This window comes from Podarcis erhardii (assembly GCF_964252035.2).
Source record: "Podarcis erhardii genome assembly, chromosome: 11".
Classification (NCBI taxonomy): domain Eukaryota; kingdom Metazoa; phylum Chordata; class Lepidosauria; order Squamata; family Lacertidae; genus Podarcis; species Podarcis erhardii.
Window position 1 is genome coordinate 56,136,530 of NC_138501.1, and position 12,239 is coordinate 56,148,768.

Genomic DNA, 12,239 nt, shown 5'->3' on the forward strand with positions numbered 1-12,239 from the left:
CATCAACCACCCCAAGGAGGGGAGCAGCATGGCTGAAAGCAGGAGGATTGGGGCCTCCTCAGCACCCAGTAGCTGCAGGGAGCCTGGATCAGGCCCACAGTGCCACTGGGGGGGGAGTAGGCTGGGGGGGTGCTTTTGCTCTGAGAAGCTCAAGAGCCACTGGACTGGATGGGCCTGATCCGGCAGCCTCTCCCCATGTTCTTATTGCCCCCTCCTCCTCGCAGGATGCAGCCTCCGGTCGACTTCCCCGCCTGGTGCGAAGCGCGCTACGACTCCCGGGCCTGCAAGATCTCGCTGGTGCAGAAAGGCAGGCCGAGGCTGCCCTGCGTGAACAACCTGGAGCCCGGCTGGGGGTCAGGCCAGGCCCCTGAGCAGCAGCCCGGCAGCCGAGGGGGGGCCAAGGCCCGGCTGGGGAGGAAGAGCCTGGAGAAATTCACACGCCAGACGGGGAGTGGGGCAGGGAGAGGGAGGGAGCCCAGCTGAAGAGCCCCCCCCTGCTTGCACCCCAGACCTTCCAGCCAAAGCCCCCCCAATCAGGATCATGCCTCTCTGAGGCCACACAGAGGAACAGGACACTCAGCCATGCAGAGGAGCCCTCAGATGGTGAGGGAGTTGGCGCCAGGGACCTGGGAGACGGAGGAGGCCAGGAGCGGGTTGGTGGGCAAGACCTTGATGGGCAGGTCCCAGCTGAAGGTGTCCACGTCCATCTGCTCCACCCCCGACCACCGGGAGGCTTCTTCCGAGGGGGGGCCCTCCGGGGGGGCCTGCCGCTGCGACGCCTCGCGGGACGTCACAAACTCAAAGTGCAGGCGCCACTTCAGGGACACTGCAAAGAGGGGGGTGCCATCAACAGAGGCGCTCTGGGCTGCTCCTGCTGAAGAACAGCCCCCCCCCACTCATCCCCCACCCCACAGCAGCAGGGAGGGGTTTGGGGCCAGCAAGGACCCCCTTCTGTTCAAACCAAGGGAAGGGAGAACACACCTGGGGGGCTCCCTCTGTCAGTGGGTGAGAGCCAGCCAAGGGGCAGAGAGGAGGGGGGTGCCCATGGGTCAGGGGTTCCAAGAGAATACCAGCTTGTGGCTGGTCGGGGGGGGGGTCGTCAAAGAGGTGCTTCCAGCAGCAGCTCCCATTTTGTGACTCTTTTGTAGGTGGCCTGGTTTAGGGGCAAAGGAACTAGCCTCAGAGCTGGCGTACTGGCCTGCCCAGCTTTGCCCACTGGGCACCGACTGGCAGCAGCTCTCTGCAATTCAGGGGTGCCAGGAGAGTGCCAGCTTGTGGCTGGTACAGGGAGGGGGTTAAAGAGGGGCTTCCAGTAGCAGCTCCCTCTGGCTTAGGGACACAGGAACCAGCCTCAGAGCTGGCATACTGGCCTGCCCAGCTTTGCCCACTGGGCACTGACTGGCAGCAGCTCTCTGCAGTTCAGGGGTGCCAGGAGAGTGCCAGCTTGTGGCTGGTACAGGGAGGGGGTTAAAGAGGCGCTTCCAGCAGCAGCCCCCTCTGGCTTAGGGGCACAGGAACCAGCCTCAGAGCTGGCATACTGGCCTGCCCAGCTTTGCCCACTGGGCACTGACTGGCAGCAGCTCTCTGCAGTTCAGGGGTGCCAGGAGAGTGCCAGCTTGTGGCTGGTACAGGGAGGGGGTTAAAGAGGGGCTTCCAGTAGCAGCTCCCTCTGGCTTAGGGACACAGGCACCAGCCTCAGAGCTGGCGTACTGGCCTGCCCAGCTTTGCCCACTGGGCACTGACTGGCAGCAGCTCTCTGCAGTTCAGGGGTGCCAGGAGAGTGCCAGCTTGTGGCTGGTACAGGGAGGGGGTTAAAGAGGCGCTTCCAGTAGCAGCTCCCTCTGGCTTAGGGAAACAGGAACCAGCCTCAGAGCTGGCATACTGGCCTGCCCAACTTTGCCCACTGGGCACTGACTGGCAGCAGCTCTCGGCAGTTTGGTGCAAAAGGTTGACCCACCCATGCCCCTTCTGCCTGCAAAGCAATCGCGCCCCCACCCCCCGGAAGCTACCCGGCCCCTCCCTCCCTCCCGGGAACTGGAAGGACTCACCAATGTTGGTGCTGAACCCCGGGGCAGAGCTGAGCGGGATGGGCAAGCTGAAGCTGGTGCGCGAGGTGTGCAGGCAGGACTCCTGGTGGCGGGCATGGGTGCTGTAGGAGACGGGCTGCCCGCGCCGGTGCTGGAAAGCCTCCTGGATCCGCTCCTCCGTCTGCAGGCTCACCAGGTACTAGCAGCCAGAGAGCAGAGGGCAAGCCCAGAGGCCGGGTGAGCTCCCGACTGGCATCCCCCCACACCCTCGACTCGCCCACCCCCCATTGTGCCTACCCCGCTCCTTCCACAGAGCGTCCTGGAGGGAACCCCCCCCCCCGGGCCTCACCTGCAGGCACGGGATGTCCCCTTCCGAGAAGTTGAAGGTGCCCACAATGTCTTCGCCAATCTTGTAGACGGCCTTGAAGATGCAGAAGGTGCCCACTTTGCCGCGGGAATTGCTGATGTTGTACAAGTCTGGGAGCAAAGGGGGGGACTTAGTCGGGGGGGGGAGAGAAAAAGGTGTGCCCCCACCTGGAATTGAACAGGGCTGCGCTCCCCCCGCCCAGTGAAAACCAGCCTCTTGTGCGGTGGCTGAATGAGGCACTGTGCCCCGTGGCACGATGGGCACCTTAAGCCACACGGAAGAAGGAGCCGGCTCCTTTTCTGCTGCTCCAAAGGGGAGGCCCAGACCAAAGGATGCAAGGTGCAAAGGAGATTCCAGCGAAGTATCAGGAAGAACTTTCCAAGCCTCCCTTGTAATAAGGGCAACCTGCCGACTAGACTTTCTCTTTTTGTGCCCATAACCTAAGTTCCAGGAGTCACATGCAGGGTGGATAAAAATCAATGATTTAAAAAATAATAATTTAAATTGGATTTTTAAAAAATTTAAATTGGATTTTTAAAATACTGTAAAATGCTTTCTGAGGAAAAGTCTTTCTAAATATAGCTTTCTATTTAAGTTATATTATAATCCAAAAGCTATTCCTCAGGAAATAAGGATTTGTTTTAAGTTTTTCATGTGTGCTAAAACTCACTCTAAGTTTTTTTTAAAAATTGTTTAACCACATCAGTTAACAAACATGGATACATATGCTATAATGTTATTGTTTTAGTTAAATAAATTGTTATTAAGGAAATTATTATTTTGCTCCTTCCAATAAAGTACAGCAGGAAAGTTGTCCAATTATAATCAGTTAACTTATTAAACCTCACAATAATTTCATAATTATCTGTCTAGGTATTTCTAACAGTATAACCTAATCAGTAACTTTTTATATAACTGTAAAAACTACTCTGAAAACTTATTATTCTGAAAAGGAAACCTTCATCTGGTTGTAAATATTATGATTGTACCAGCAGGAATGAGTCTTTCTGTAAAGAAAGGATTGAAACCACGTCTTCCTGACTAGTGATTGAAATCATGATTGAAATCAATTTGATTTAAATTGATATGATTTCATTCAACTCCACCCTGGTCACATGGCAAATAGCTTTTCTTTCTTTCTTTTTTACCATTTCTCAACTCTATTTTCAGGGCAGGAGAGATTTTATTCCATTGTATTGAGCTTGGAAGAGGCTCTGCTCATTTTCTCTTTGGGCTTTGAAGCAAGCAGATAGATCTTCAAAGATGCTGAGCATGGATCCAACTCCGTCAACAGGATCCTTGAACAGGGTCATTCCCTCATTCGGGGAGACCCTTAAATTACCACGTCTAATTGAGTTTATTCATGCCGCTCTTCCTATATTTCTTTTTTTGACAAATGGCTTTCTCTCACAGGGCAGTGGGGCAGGAGAGCCAGTGACCTGGGGGGGGGGGGTGTTGAGGCGACTTACGGAGGCTCCTTCTGGAGGTGGCCGCCATCAGCAGCTCGGTGGCCAAGTCGGCCAGCCGCGAATCCTTCTTGGCCCCCTCCTCCTCCTCCAGGAAGGGGTTGGAGGGGGCCACGGCCTCATCCTGGGGGCACTGGTAGTCCTTCAGTCCTGCGGAGGGAGAGGCAGCATGAGCTGTTTTGCCGGGGGGGGGTCAAGATGTCCTCCCCCCCATCCGGTCTGCACAGGGACCGCCCCCCCCCCCGGCCTTACCATGCAGCACCAGCACACGGAAGGGGACGCGAAGGAGCTTGATGGGCGAGTTGACCCTCTGGCAGCCGATGGTCAGCTTGTAGACATACTTGACTGCCTGCCCCCGGAAGGAGGGGGGGCCGTCCACCGGCAGCGTCTCGCAGTACGAGTCTGGGGAAAGGGGGGGCCGTGAGCCGTGGGTCTCACCGCCAAGGGCTTCGCCTCCCATGGCTGGGTGGGAAAGGGCAGCCAGGAGGAGTAGAAGCAGAGCAAATGAAAAAGCCTTGCGCTGTAGCGGGGTGGGATGGATGACCCATGGGGTCCCTTTCAACTCTTATTCTTACTCCAAAAGGGCCCAGTCCACAGCGCAGGGCCCTTGCTGCATCCATGTCCCCCAGGATCCTTGAGCAAGCCCCCCAACACCCTCGGCCTGAAAAGTGGGGGGCAGATCTGAGCAAGCTGGGGGGCGTCTTCCACATGCCCCTTCCCCGCCTTTTTAGAGACTCTCAACCAGCAGAGGCTGGGTTTTGCTTTGAGGGGCAGCAGGCAGGCTGGGGCAGCAAAGCCAGTGACACCATGCAGGTTCAGGTGGGGCTGGGGCTGCCCTGGCCTCCCCCCAGGGCTCTCAGCCCCACTGCCTGGCTTGCCCTTCCAGATCATCTCTGGGCGGCAATGGAAGTGGGAAAGTGGGGCTGGTGTGTGGGGAGCCCAGAGCCCTTCCCCACAAGAGAGGTCATCCCTCGCCTCCGCCAGCCAAGCCTTGGGGCTCCCCAGCACCCCTCCCCTAGGGTGGGGGGGGGGAGGCAGACGGGTGAGAAGGGGCTACGCACAGGTTTTGGACTCTCCTGGATCCAGTCGCAAGTCACAGAAGAGGATCTTTGGGGGGGTGGACAGGATGCAGTGGCCCCGCTCCCCTGCAAGGCAAAAGAAGAAGAAGAAGAAGAAGAAGAAGAAGAAGAGGAGGAGGAGGAGTTTGGATTTGATATCCCACTTTATCACTACCCAAAGGAGTCTCAAAGCGGCTCACATTCTCCTTTCCCTTCCTCCCCCACAACAAACACTCTGTGAGGTGAGTGGGGCTGAGAGACTTCAGAGAAGTGTGACTGGCCCAAGGTCACCCAGCAGCTGCATGTGGAGGAGCTGGGAATCGAACCCGGTTCCCCAGATTACGAGTCCACCGCTCTGAACCACCACACCACACTGGCTCAAAAGGGGCCATGGGCACAGACTCACGGCCAGGACTACCCGTCGTCCCCCTGCCACCCTGGCAGGCTCTCCTGCCTTCTCCTACCTTGCCACCGGCCCCCAAGTGACACTCCCTGCCCTGCCCCTCTTCCAGGCCAAGGAAGGAAGCTCTCTGGAAGGAGCTCAGGCTCACCTCTGTTGGGGACAAAAACCGTCTCGTTCTCGGCCTGGACGTCGTGCCGGCTGTCTTCCGAAGGGGGCAGAGCCACCCGGCTCTCGCTGGCGTGGAACTGGCAGTGGATCTGAGCGCTGGCCCAGGCCAGCATTTCACTGGGGGGAGGAGAGGGGGGGCAGGCCGTGAGGAAGACGGAGCAGAGACCCAGGGAAAGAAGGCCCATGAACGTGAGGAGAGCCTGCAGCTGGATCAGGCCCACCCAGTCCAGCCAGGTGCCTAGGATGGGAAACCCACAAAGAAGATTGGAGCAGAACAGAAACTCCCTCCCCTCCTGGATGCTTGAGCAGGGGGCTGGACTAGATGGCCCTCGGGGGGCCCTTTCTACTCTACGATTCCAGGAGTCTACGATTTGGTTTCCAGCATCTGGGATTCAGAAAGGTTGCTGCCTCTAACAAGAGAGGCAGCGCACAGCCGTTCTGACTAGGAGACATCGATGGCCCTCTCCTCCGTGATGAGAGAGGGCAAACGCAGCCTGAAAGACGTCCCAGCTCAGGGGTGCGTGTGTGTTTCCCCCATTCCGTCCCATCAGTGCTTTCAGATTTTCCAGAAAGGGGCCACCTGCTCTCAGTGGCGAAGCTGCATGCTCTGGCACCTGAAAAAGGCTTGCAAGCTGGTGGTGGAAATGACTGGCAGAATCCGAGACCAGGGAGAAGAGTCGATGGAAGAAGATTGGAAAAAATTTAGAGTATATTTAAAAAAAATTGTAAAATTAATGAATGTTAGAAAGATGCTGGAATGAACTTACATGGTCTTAGCAGAAAGGTTATAAAGAATTATGTTAAAATGGATTGTTAATGGGTTAAAGTGTAAAATTTAAGGCTAAATTGCGTTAAGATAAATTATAGAACAAAATCTGAGAAAGAGGGAAAGGACTTGCTGAAACAATTATGAATTAAGAATACAAAAAGGGAGGCGCGAGGAAGTCATGGAAATAAGTAAATGAAAGATAAATATATGAAAATACTGGATGTTATTGTTTTTAAATGTTACTGTTTAGCTGTATTTTCCTTTATTTTTGAAGTATTGTAATCTTTTTTATTACTACTGTCTGTTCTTCTTTTTTCTTTTCTCTCTTTTTTTTGTAATTGTTAAACTTTAATAAATATCTTTAAAAAAAGAAAAAAAAGAAAAAGGCTTGCAAGCTGGAACCCCATGCTTTCCAGACCCCTTGGGGGTAGAGGACCCCTCCAGACCATGTTCCTGTGGTGTCTGGAGGAACCCCAGCCCCTCTTCCTCCCTTCCCAGCACCACACACCAGGTAGGAAAACAACACCAACCTTGTGATGAGGAACCTAACTATCTAGATCACCCCCTGACCACTGCTTCTGCTGCCACAAAACTCACAAACCCGGGCAGGTTTCAAAGGCCACGAAGGGTCTGAGGCCACAAGGTGCCCCTCAAGAATAAATGGGGCTCAAGCCAGGAGTGGAGGTGACCGGCTGGCCCGGGGGAGGGGGGGAGGGAGAGGAAATATGCCCTGGCGGGGCTCTGGGAATATTTTTGGGGAGCCTTGAGGGGATGATCCCAGAAGCATGCTTGGAAAACAATGCTCCCAAAATTCCTGATGGTGGAGGACAAGATCACTTGGCACGCCAGCCCCTCTGTCTAACACTTTCCGGGACTTCTACTATTTATTAACAAAAGAAAGTGCAAATTTGACCAATAACCCAAAGAATCAAGACTCCAAACCATAAAACGTCACAGCCCAGAAGGGCATAAGTACAAAAACAGAGGACAGCTCCAAAGGGATAATAAAGTATTAACTCATACAAGGGTCCCCTTTACAATTCGTTATAAAAATGAGAGTATTCTCTGGCTGTAAAGCTGCACCGTTATTCAGATTAAAGGTTCAATGTGGTCTTAAATGAGCCAGAAATTAGCTTCTACAGGTGGCAATGGGTGACTTGTGTGCCTCAATTTTTGTATGGAAAATAAAGCCATATTAAAAACAAGTCATTCAAGCTGCACCCTTTTCAAGAAGGGCAACTTGCCAAACCCTGGAATGCCAGCAATCAAAATTATCAAGATTAAAGGTCTTCCAGGATTTGAAAACACAGCCCTGGGCTGCAGTAAAGAGGTGAAAAGTTCTTTCCTTTTCACGTCCCTCCAGTTCTGTTTCCTTCCACCTAGAGGCTCAAAGATGGGAGCGCTTTCACAGAAACGTTCCGCAGCGCAGGAGACAGGAAGGAAGCTTGTGGCAACCCATAGTGAGCCGAGAGCCACGAAATTGCTCTGCCAGGCGACTATGGGGTGCAGCGCTCACCAGGCAGCCCCAGAGCCCCCCTGGCACTGCGCCAAGCTGGTCCCAGCCGCTGAGGGGTCCAGGAGGACCGGGGGGGGGGTGTCCCCTTCCCACTGTCCATCTCCCAGCACAAGTCACCCACCAGGGAGACCATGGTTGGATTCCACCTCACAGCCTGCCTTGAAACCATCAGCACCTGGTTCCTCACCTGGGGATGCGCCTGGAGGCCCCCCCCCCCTCACAAAGGAGGCTCCAGCAGAGGCAGAAACGGGGAGTGTCTGGCCTGGGGTGCCAGCCATGGCCTCTCACCGAAAATGGGCCTGGCCATAGGCACCCCAGCTGCACACAGGCTAAGTGGAAGGAGAGGCTGGCAGATATTGGAGACCATGGACCAGAAACTCCAAAAGTCTGCTTCTCCTCCCTTCCACACTCTGCCAGTGACCCCCCCCCCCATGGCCACTGGGGGTCCTTGTCTTGCTGCTATGAGCTGCTTTTTAATTACTTTGCCATTAGCCACTCTGAAGGTCTTTCTGACCAAAAGATCAGAATAAAAACACCGTAAATAAAACAACCATTTCTGCATCAAACGGAAGTGGGGGAAAGGCGGGGGTCCCGAGAGGCCGCCGAAGGAGGGTTTTGCAATGCCACACCAAGCCAGAACTGCCCCCGGGAAGGCAGACCCACTTGGCTGCCACAGCTGCTCCCTTTGGGGTGGCCAGGATGCGCCCCGGGAGATTGACAGAAGCAAAGAGGGTCTGGCCCAGCCCTCCCCACACTTGGCTGCCCCCACCCTCAGGCTCCAGGAGATGGCTGCCCGGTTCATGCCGGCTCCAGATGACTGGGAGGAGAAAAACCAGCAGGAGCACATGAGAGCAACCCAGTCAGATGGGGGGCTAATTATTGTTATTATTCTACTGTGCACCAAACCCAACCTGCTGCCCTCCCTTGATGGACACCTCCTTTCTGCACCACACAGACTTTATAGACACAGAGTTGGGAGGGATCCCAGGGGTCATTTAGTCCAACCCCCTGTGATGCAGGAGTGGCAACCGCAAAGCCCATCAACAGCCTGCACAGGCCAGCTGGCAGAAAAACAAATACCCCGCCTGAGGACTTGGGCACCTCAAGCAAAGTGCCCAAACAGGTCAAGCCAGTTTCACCGCATAACCAGGCTTGGCCGGAGTGGAGAAGCATCTCTCTCAGGATCTGGCAGGTGACAAGGAAGGCAGCCATCGCAGGTCAGGGCCTGAGGCCAAAAGCAGGAGGGGAGGGCTGCCAATCCAGCTGGCACGCAGAGGCTGGGCTCAACCAAGCACCCACGGAGCTCCTTTCTGAGGAGACCAGCATCTTCCAGGGCAGGCCGGCTGGGCGAAGGCCACCCAAAGGAAGCCTGCAGAGGACCCCCTCCTCCTGAGGGAGCCCCGGCCACAGTGCTGAGGGGCTGCAAGCCCCCCTCTGCCCCCCTCAGCAGCATGGGCATGGAGCAAGCAGAATGGCAACCTCAAAGGCCTGTGGCAATGCAAGAAAATGGAGCCCAGGCTGGCACAGCCAGTGGAAGGGGGGAGGGGCCAGCAGCATCTTGGCTGCTCTGCACTGGGCAGGGAAACCTTTATGGATCTCTGTGTACTCTCAGCACTTATCTGTACAGTACTGTACTTCCTCAAGTCCTTAACTGCTCCCAGGTTCACCTGTGACTGCTCAATTGCTACATAAAACATTGCATCAGCTGCTGGGCCAGCCTCCAGAACAGCCTCCCTCTCTCCATTCCGGCAGGGAGCCATCTTGGTCTGAAGCAGTCAAAATAAATTGAAAATTTGTCCAGCAGCACCTTCGAGACCAACTAAGTTTGTTCTGTCTATAATCTTTCGTGTGCATCTGAAGAAGTGTGCATGCACACGAAAGCTTAGACCCAGAAGAAACTTAGTTGGTCTCGAAGGTGCTACTGGACAATTTTCTAATGTTTATTTATTTAGCCTCCTTCTCGCACAAGAGGCAGCGCCAACCCTGCGGAGGAGGCCTGGCACCAGGCTCAGGAAAAGAGCCCCGAGGCCACAGAGCACAAAGGCCACTGCTCCCCAGCCCTGCCGCAGAGTCCTGCAACCGTTGTCCACGCGGCTCCCAAACAGCCGCTGTGAGGGGCAAGGAGCCTCCCTGGACCTCAGCGCATCCGGTCAGTGAGCCAAGGCCTAGCAAGACCCCCAACTCCCTGCCTGGCCTGACTTGACTCACTGGTCTCCCCCACTGATCCCATCCTTTAAATAAATAGACCCCTGTACTGGATCTGTCCAGTCCAGCATCCAGTGCTCCAAGCAGCCAGAGCTCACAGTGCCTCTTCTGGGAAGCCCCAAGGAGGATATCAGCCCCTGCTTTCAAGGGGGTGTCAACACTCCCCACAAACGCTCCTAATTAGCATCAGAAGACAGGCCTACCCTTTCGGGAAAATGTGGTGGCTGAGCAGTGGTGAGGCCTGGCGGGTAGACCTGCCCACTAAGAAACTTGCCCTGCAGAGGGTTGGACTAGAGGACCCCTGGGGACCCCTCACCTCTCTGATCCACCCTTTCTCAGTGAGTCAGCCCAGCATCCAGGTTGCTCTTTCAACCCACAGGGAGCCTCCCACCCCCCAGCAAGCCCTTTATGGATGGCACTGCTGATGCAATCAACTCTGCACCCCCCCTCCCCGCAAAATGCCAACACGGCAACACTGGACATGCCCTGCCCTAAACTGGGGTACCTACATTGGATTTCCTTGCAAGGCTGGCGTAATCCACACTCGCTCAGCCACAGCCCTGCAATGAGGGGACTTGATCTGCACTGGCAGAGAATTTTTTTATATGTTTACAATCTCAGAAAAAAATTCCTTTGGGGTGAAATAAGCTCAGAGTTTAAAAGAGTGTGAACTGAATTGGTTTCTGTTTCTGAATTTACACTCAGTCCCAGCCCTCTCCAAACTGCATTGCTATTTCTCCACCAGCAAAAACCAGCAGAAAATTACAAGTTCCTTCTCTAGATAATGGGCGTTCCACACTCATCTTCTCTTTGCTTAATTGGCTGGATCCACCTTCCTGAATGGCAATCACTGAGGCGGCTTCATCCATTGGCTAGAAGCCCATCAACCAGGAAGAAGCAAAGGCTTCACAAAACAGGAGCCCTTTGGCCTCGGTGGGCAGCTGCCTGCAAAACTTCCCTTGTTTGAGGCGCATTGAGCAGCAGGGAATTTTGCGTGAGCAGCTCCTGATCTCTGGGTGCAAAGATTTCAGATCAAAACTGCAGAGTGGAAGGAGAGGGGGACCTTTTTCTGCCTCCCCAATTCCAGCTACTCTCCGAAGACTGGAGAAGAGACCCTCTTAAGAATATTAGGGGGGTGGGCAGGGCCAGATTTAGGTTTGATGAGGCCCTAAACTCCTGAAGGTAATGGGGCCCTTTTTATGCCCAGCTGTCCTTTGTCAACAACAAATTGTTGCTGTTTTTTGTGTTGAATATATGCTAGATGGTCATTTATGGACCTAATAGGTATCTCCAGCCATTTGCACATGTTGCCTTGCAACCAGTCCATGCAGAATGTCGGCACCCTATATATAGAAAGGAGCAAACTGGTGATATTTCAGGGAGCAGGCTAGCAGGCAGGGCTCATTGCTTACATCCTAGGAGCCTACACAACACAGAACACAGTTGCTGTTTGCAGGTTTTATTCTATTTGTTTTTTATATCTTATATTTTGGAAATGTACATCCAGGTTTTTTTCCTTGGATTTTTTTGGGGGTGCCCAAGAGAGTGGTGCCCTGAGCTAGAGCTTGTTCAGCTTATATGTAATTCCGGTGCTTGGGGAAGGACTAGCCCAGGCATCCCCAACCCCGGCCCTCCAGATGTTTTGAGACTACATTTCCCATCATCCCTGACCACTGGCCCTGCTAGCTAGGGATCCTGGGAGTTGTAGGCCAAAAACAAGGGGAGGGCCGAGGTTGAGGAAGAAGCCTGGACTAGACCAGGTGAAAAAAGAAGATAATAGTTTAGCTGCAGTTCCTTCGTTTTCTGCGCCCCTAGACATCCTGTTGTTGCGCCCAGGACCTCCGTTGAAGGCGCCCTTCGGCTCCTGCCTTGCCCATCTCCGTTGCTTTGCGCGTTTCGCGTGCAAAAGGCTGAAGCGACGCGGAAATGCCCGCGCTCGCCGTTCCGACGTTTCCCGGCCCCGCGGCCTCCTCCTCCCCCTCCCCCCTCCCCCCCCCGCCGGGCTCTACCTGGAGGCGGAGGTGGCGTCGGGCGGCAGCGGGTTGCGCAGCGTGACGAGGCACTCGAGGGGCTCCCCGGCCAGGAAGACCGCCCCGCGGAGCAGCGCCGCCGACACCTCGATCATGGCCGGCGGCGAGGGACCCAGGCGTCCGGGAGGGGAGAGCGCCCCGGGGACCTGCCCGGCTCCCACCCAGGCCCCGCTCGGCTGGCCTCGGAGCGCCCGCCCGGAGGCCCCGCCCACCCTGCCTGCCTTCGGCTC

At 55.1% G+C, this 12,239-nt stretch overlaps 1 protein-coding gene across 1 annotated transcript; it reads right to left on the bottom strand.

Annotated features, from left to right (window-relative positions):
• Positions 1-431: 431 nt before the first annotated feature.
• RGP1 (RGP1 homolog, RAB6A GEF complex partner 1) lies at positions 432-12,183 on the bottom strand. Its single transcript, XM_081881603.1, has 8 exons — positions 11,989-12,183; positions 5,470-5,606; positions 4,922-5,005; positions 4,113-4,262; positions 3,864-4,010; positions 2,377-2,504; positions 2,049-2,226; positions 432-826 (listed from the first exon to the last, which is right to left on the bottom strand). The coding sequence occupies exons 1-8, from the start codon at positions 12,102-12,104 to the stop codon at positions 597-599; spliced, it is 1,170 nt and encodes a 389-aa protein (XP_081737729.1). The 5' UTR covers positions 12,105-12,183; the 3' UTR covers positions 432-596.
• Between the last annotated feature and the right edge of the window lie 56 nt (positions 12,184-12,239).

Excerpts from the sequence above, each read along its gene's own strand:
- RGP1 (XM_081881603.1), bottom strand. The coding sequence starts at position 12,104 with ATGATCGAGGTGTCGGCGGCGCTGCTCCGCGGGGCGGTCTTCCTGGCC. Across the intron at positions 5,607-11,988 it reads GACGCCACCTCCGCCTCCAG|TGAAATGCTGGCCTGGGCCA; the intron begins GTAGAGCCCGGC and ends TCCTCCCCCCAG. Across the intron at positions 5,006-5,469 it reads GGTTTTTGTCCCCAACAGAG|GGGAGCGGGGCCACTGCATC; the intron begins GTGAGCCTGAGC and ends TTTGCCTTGCAG.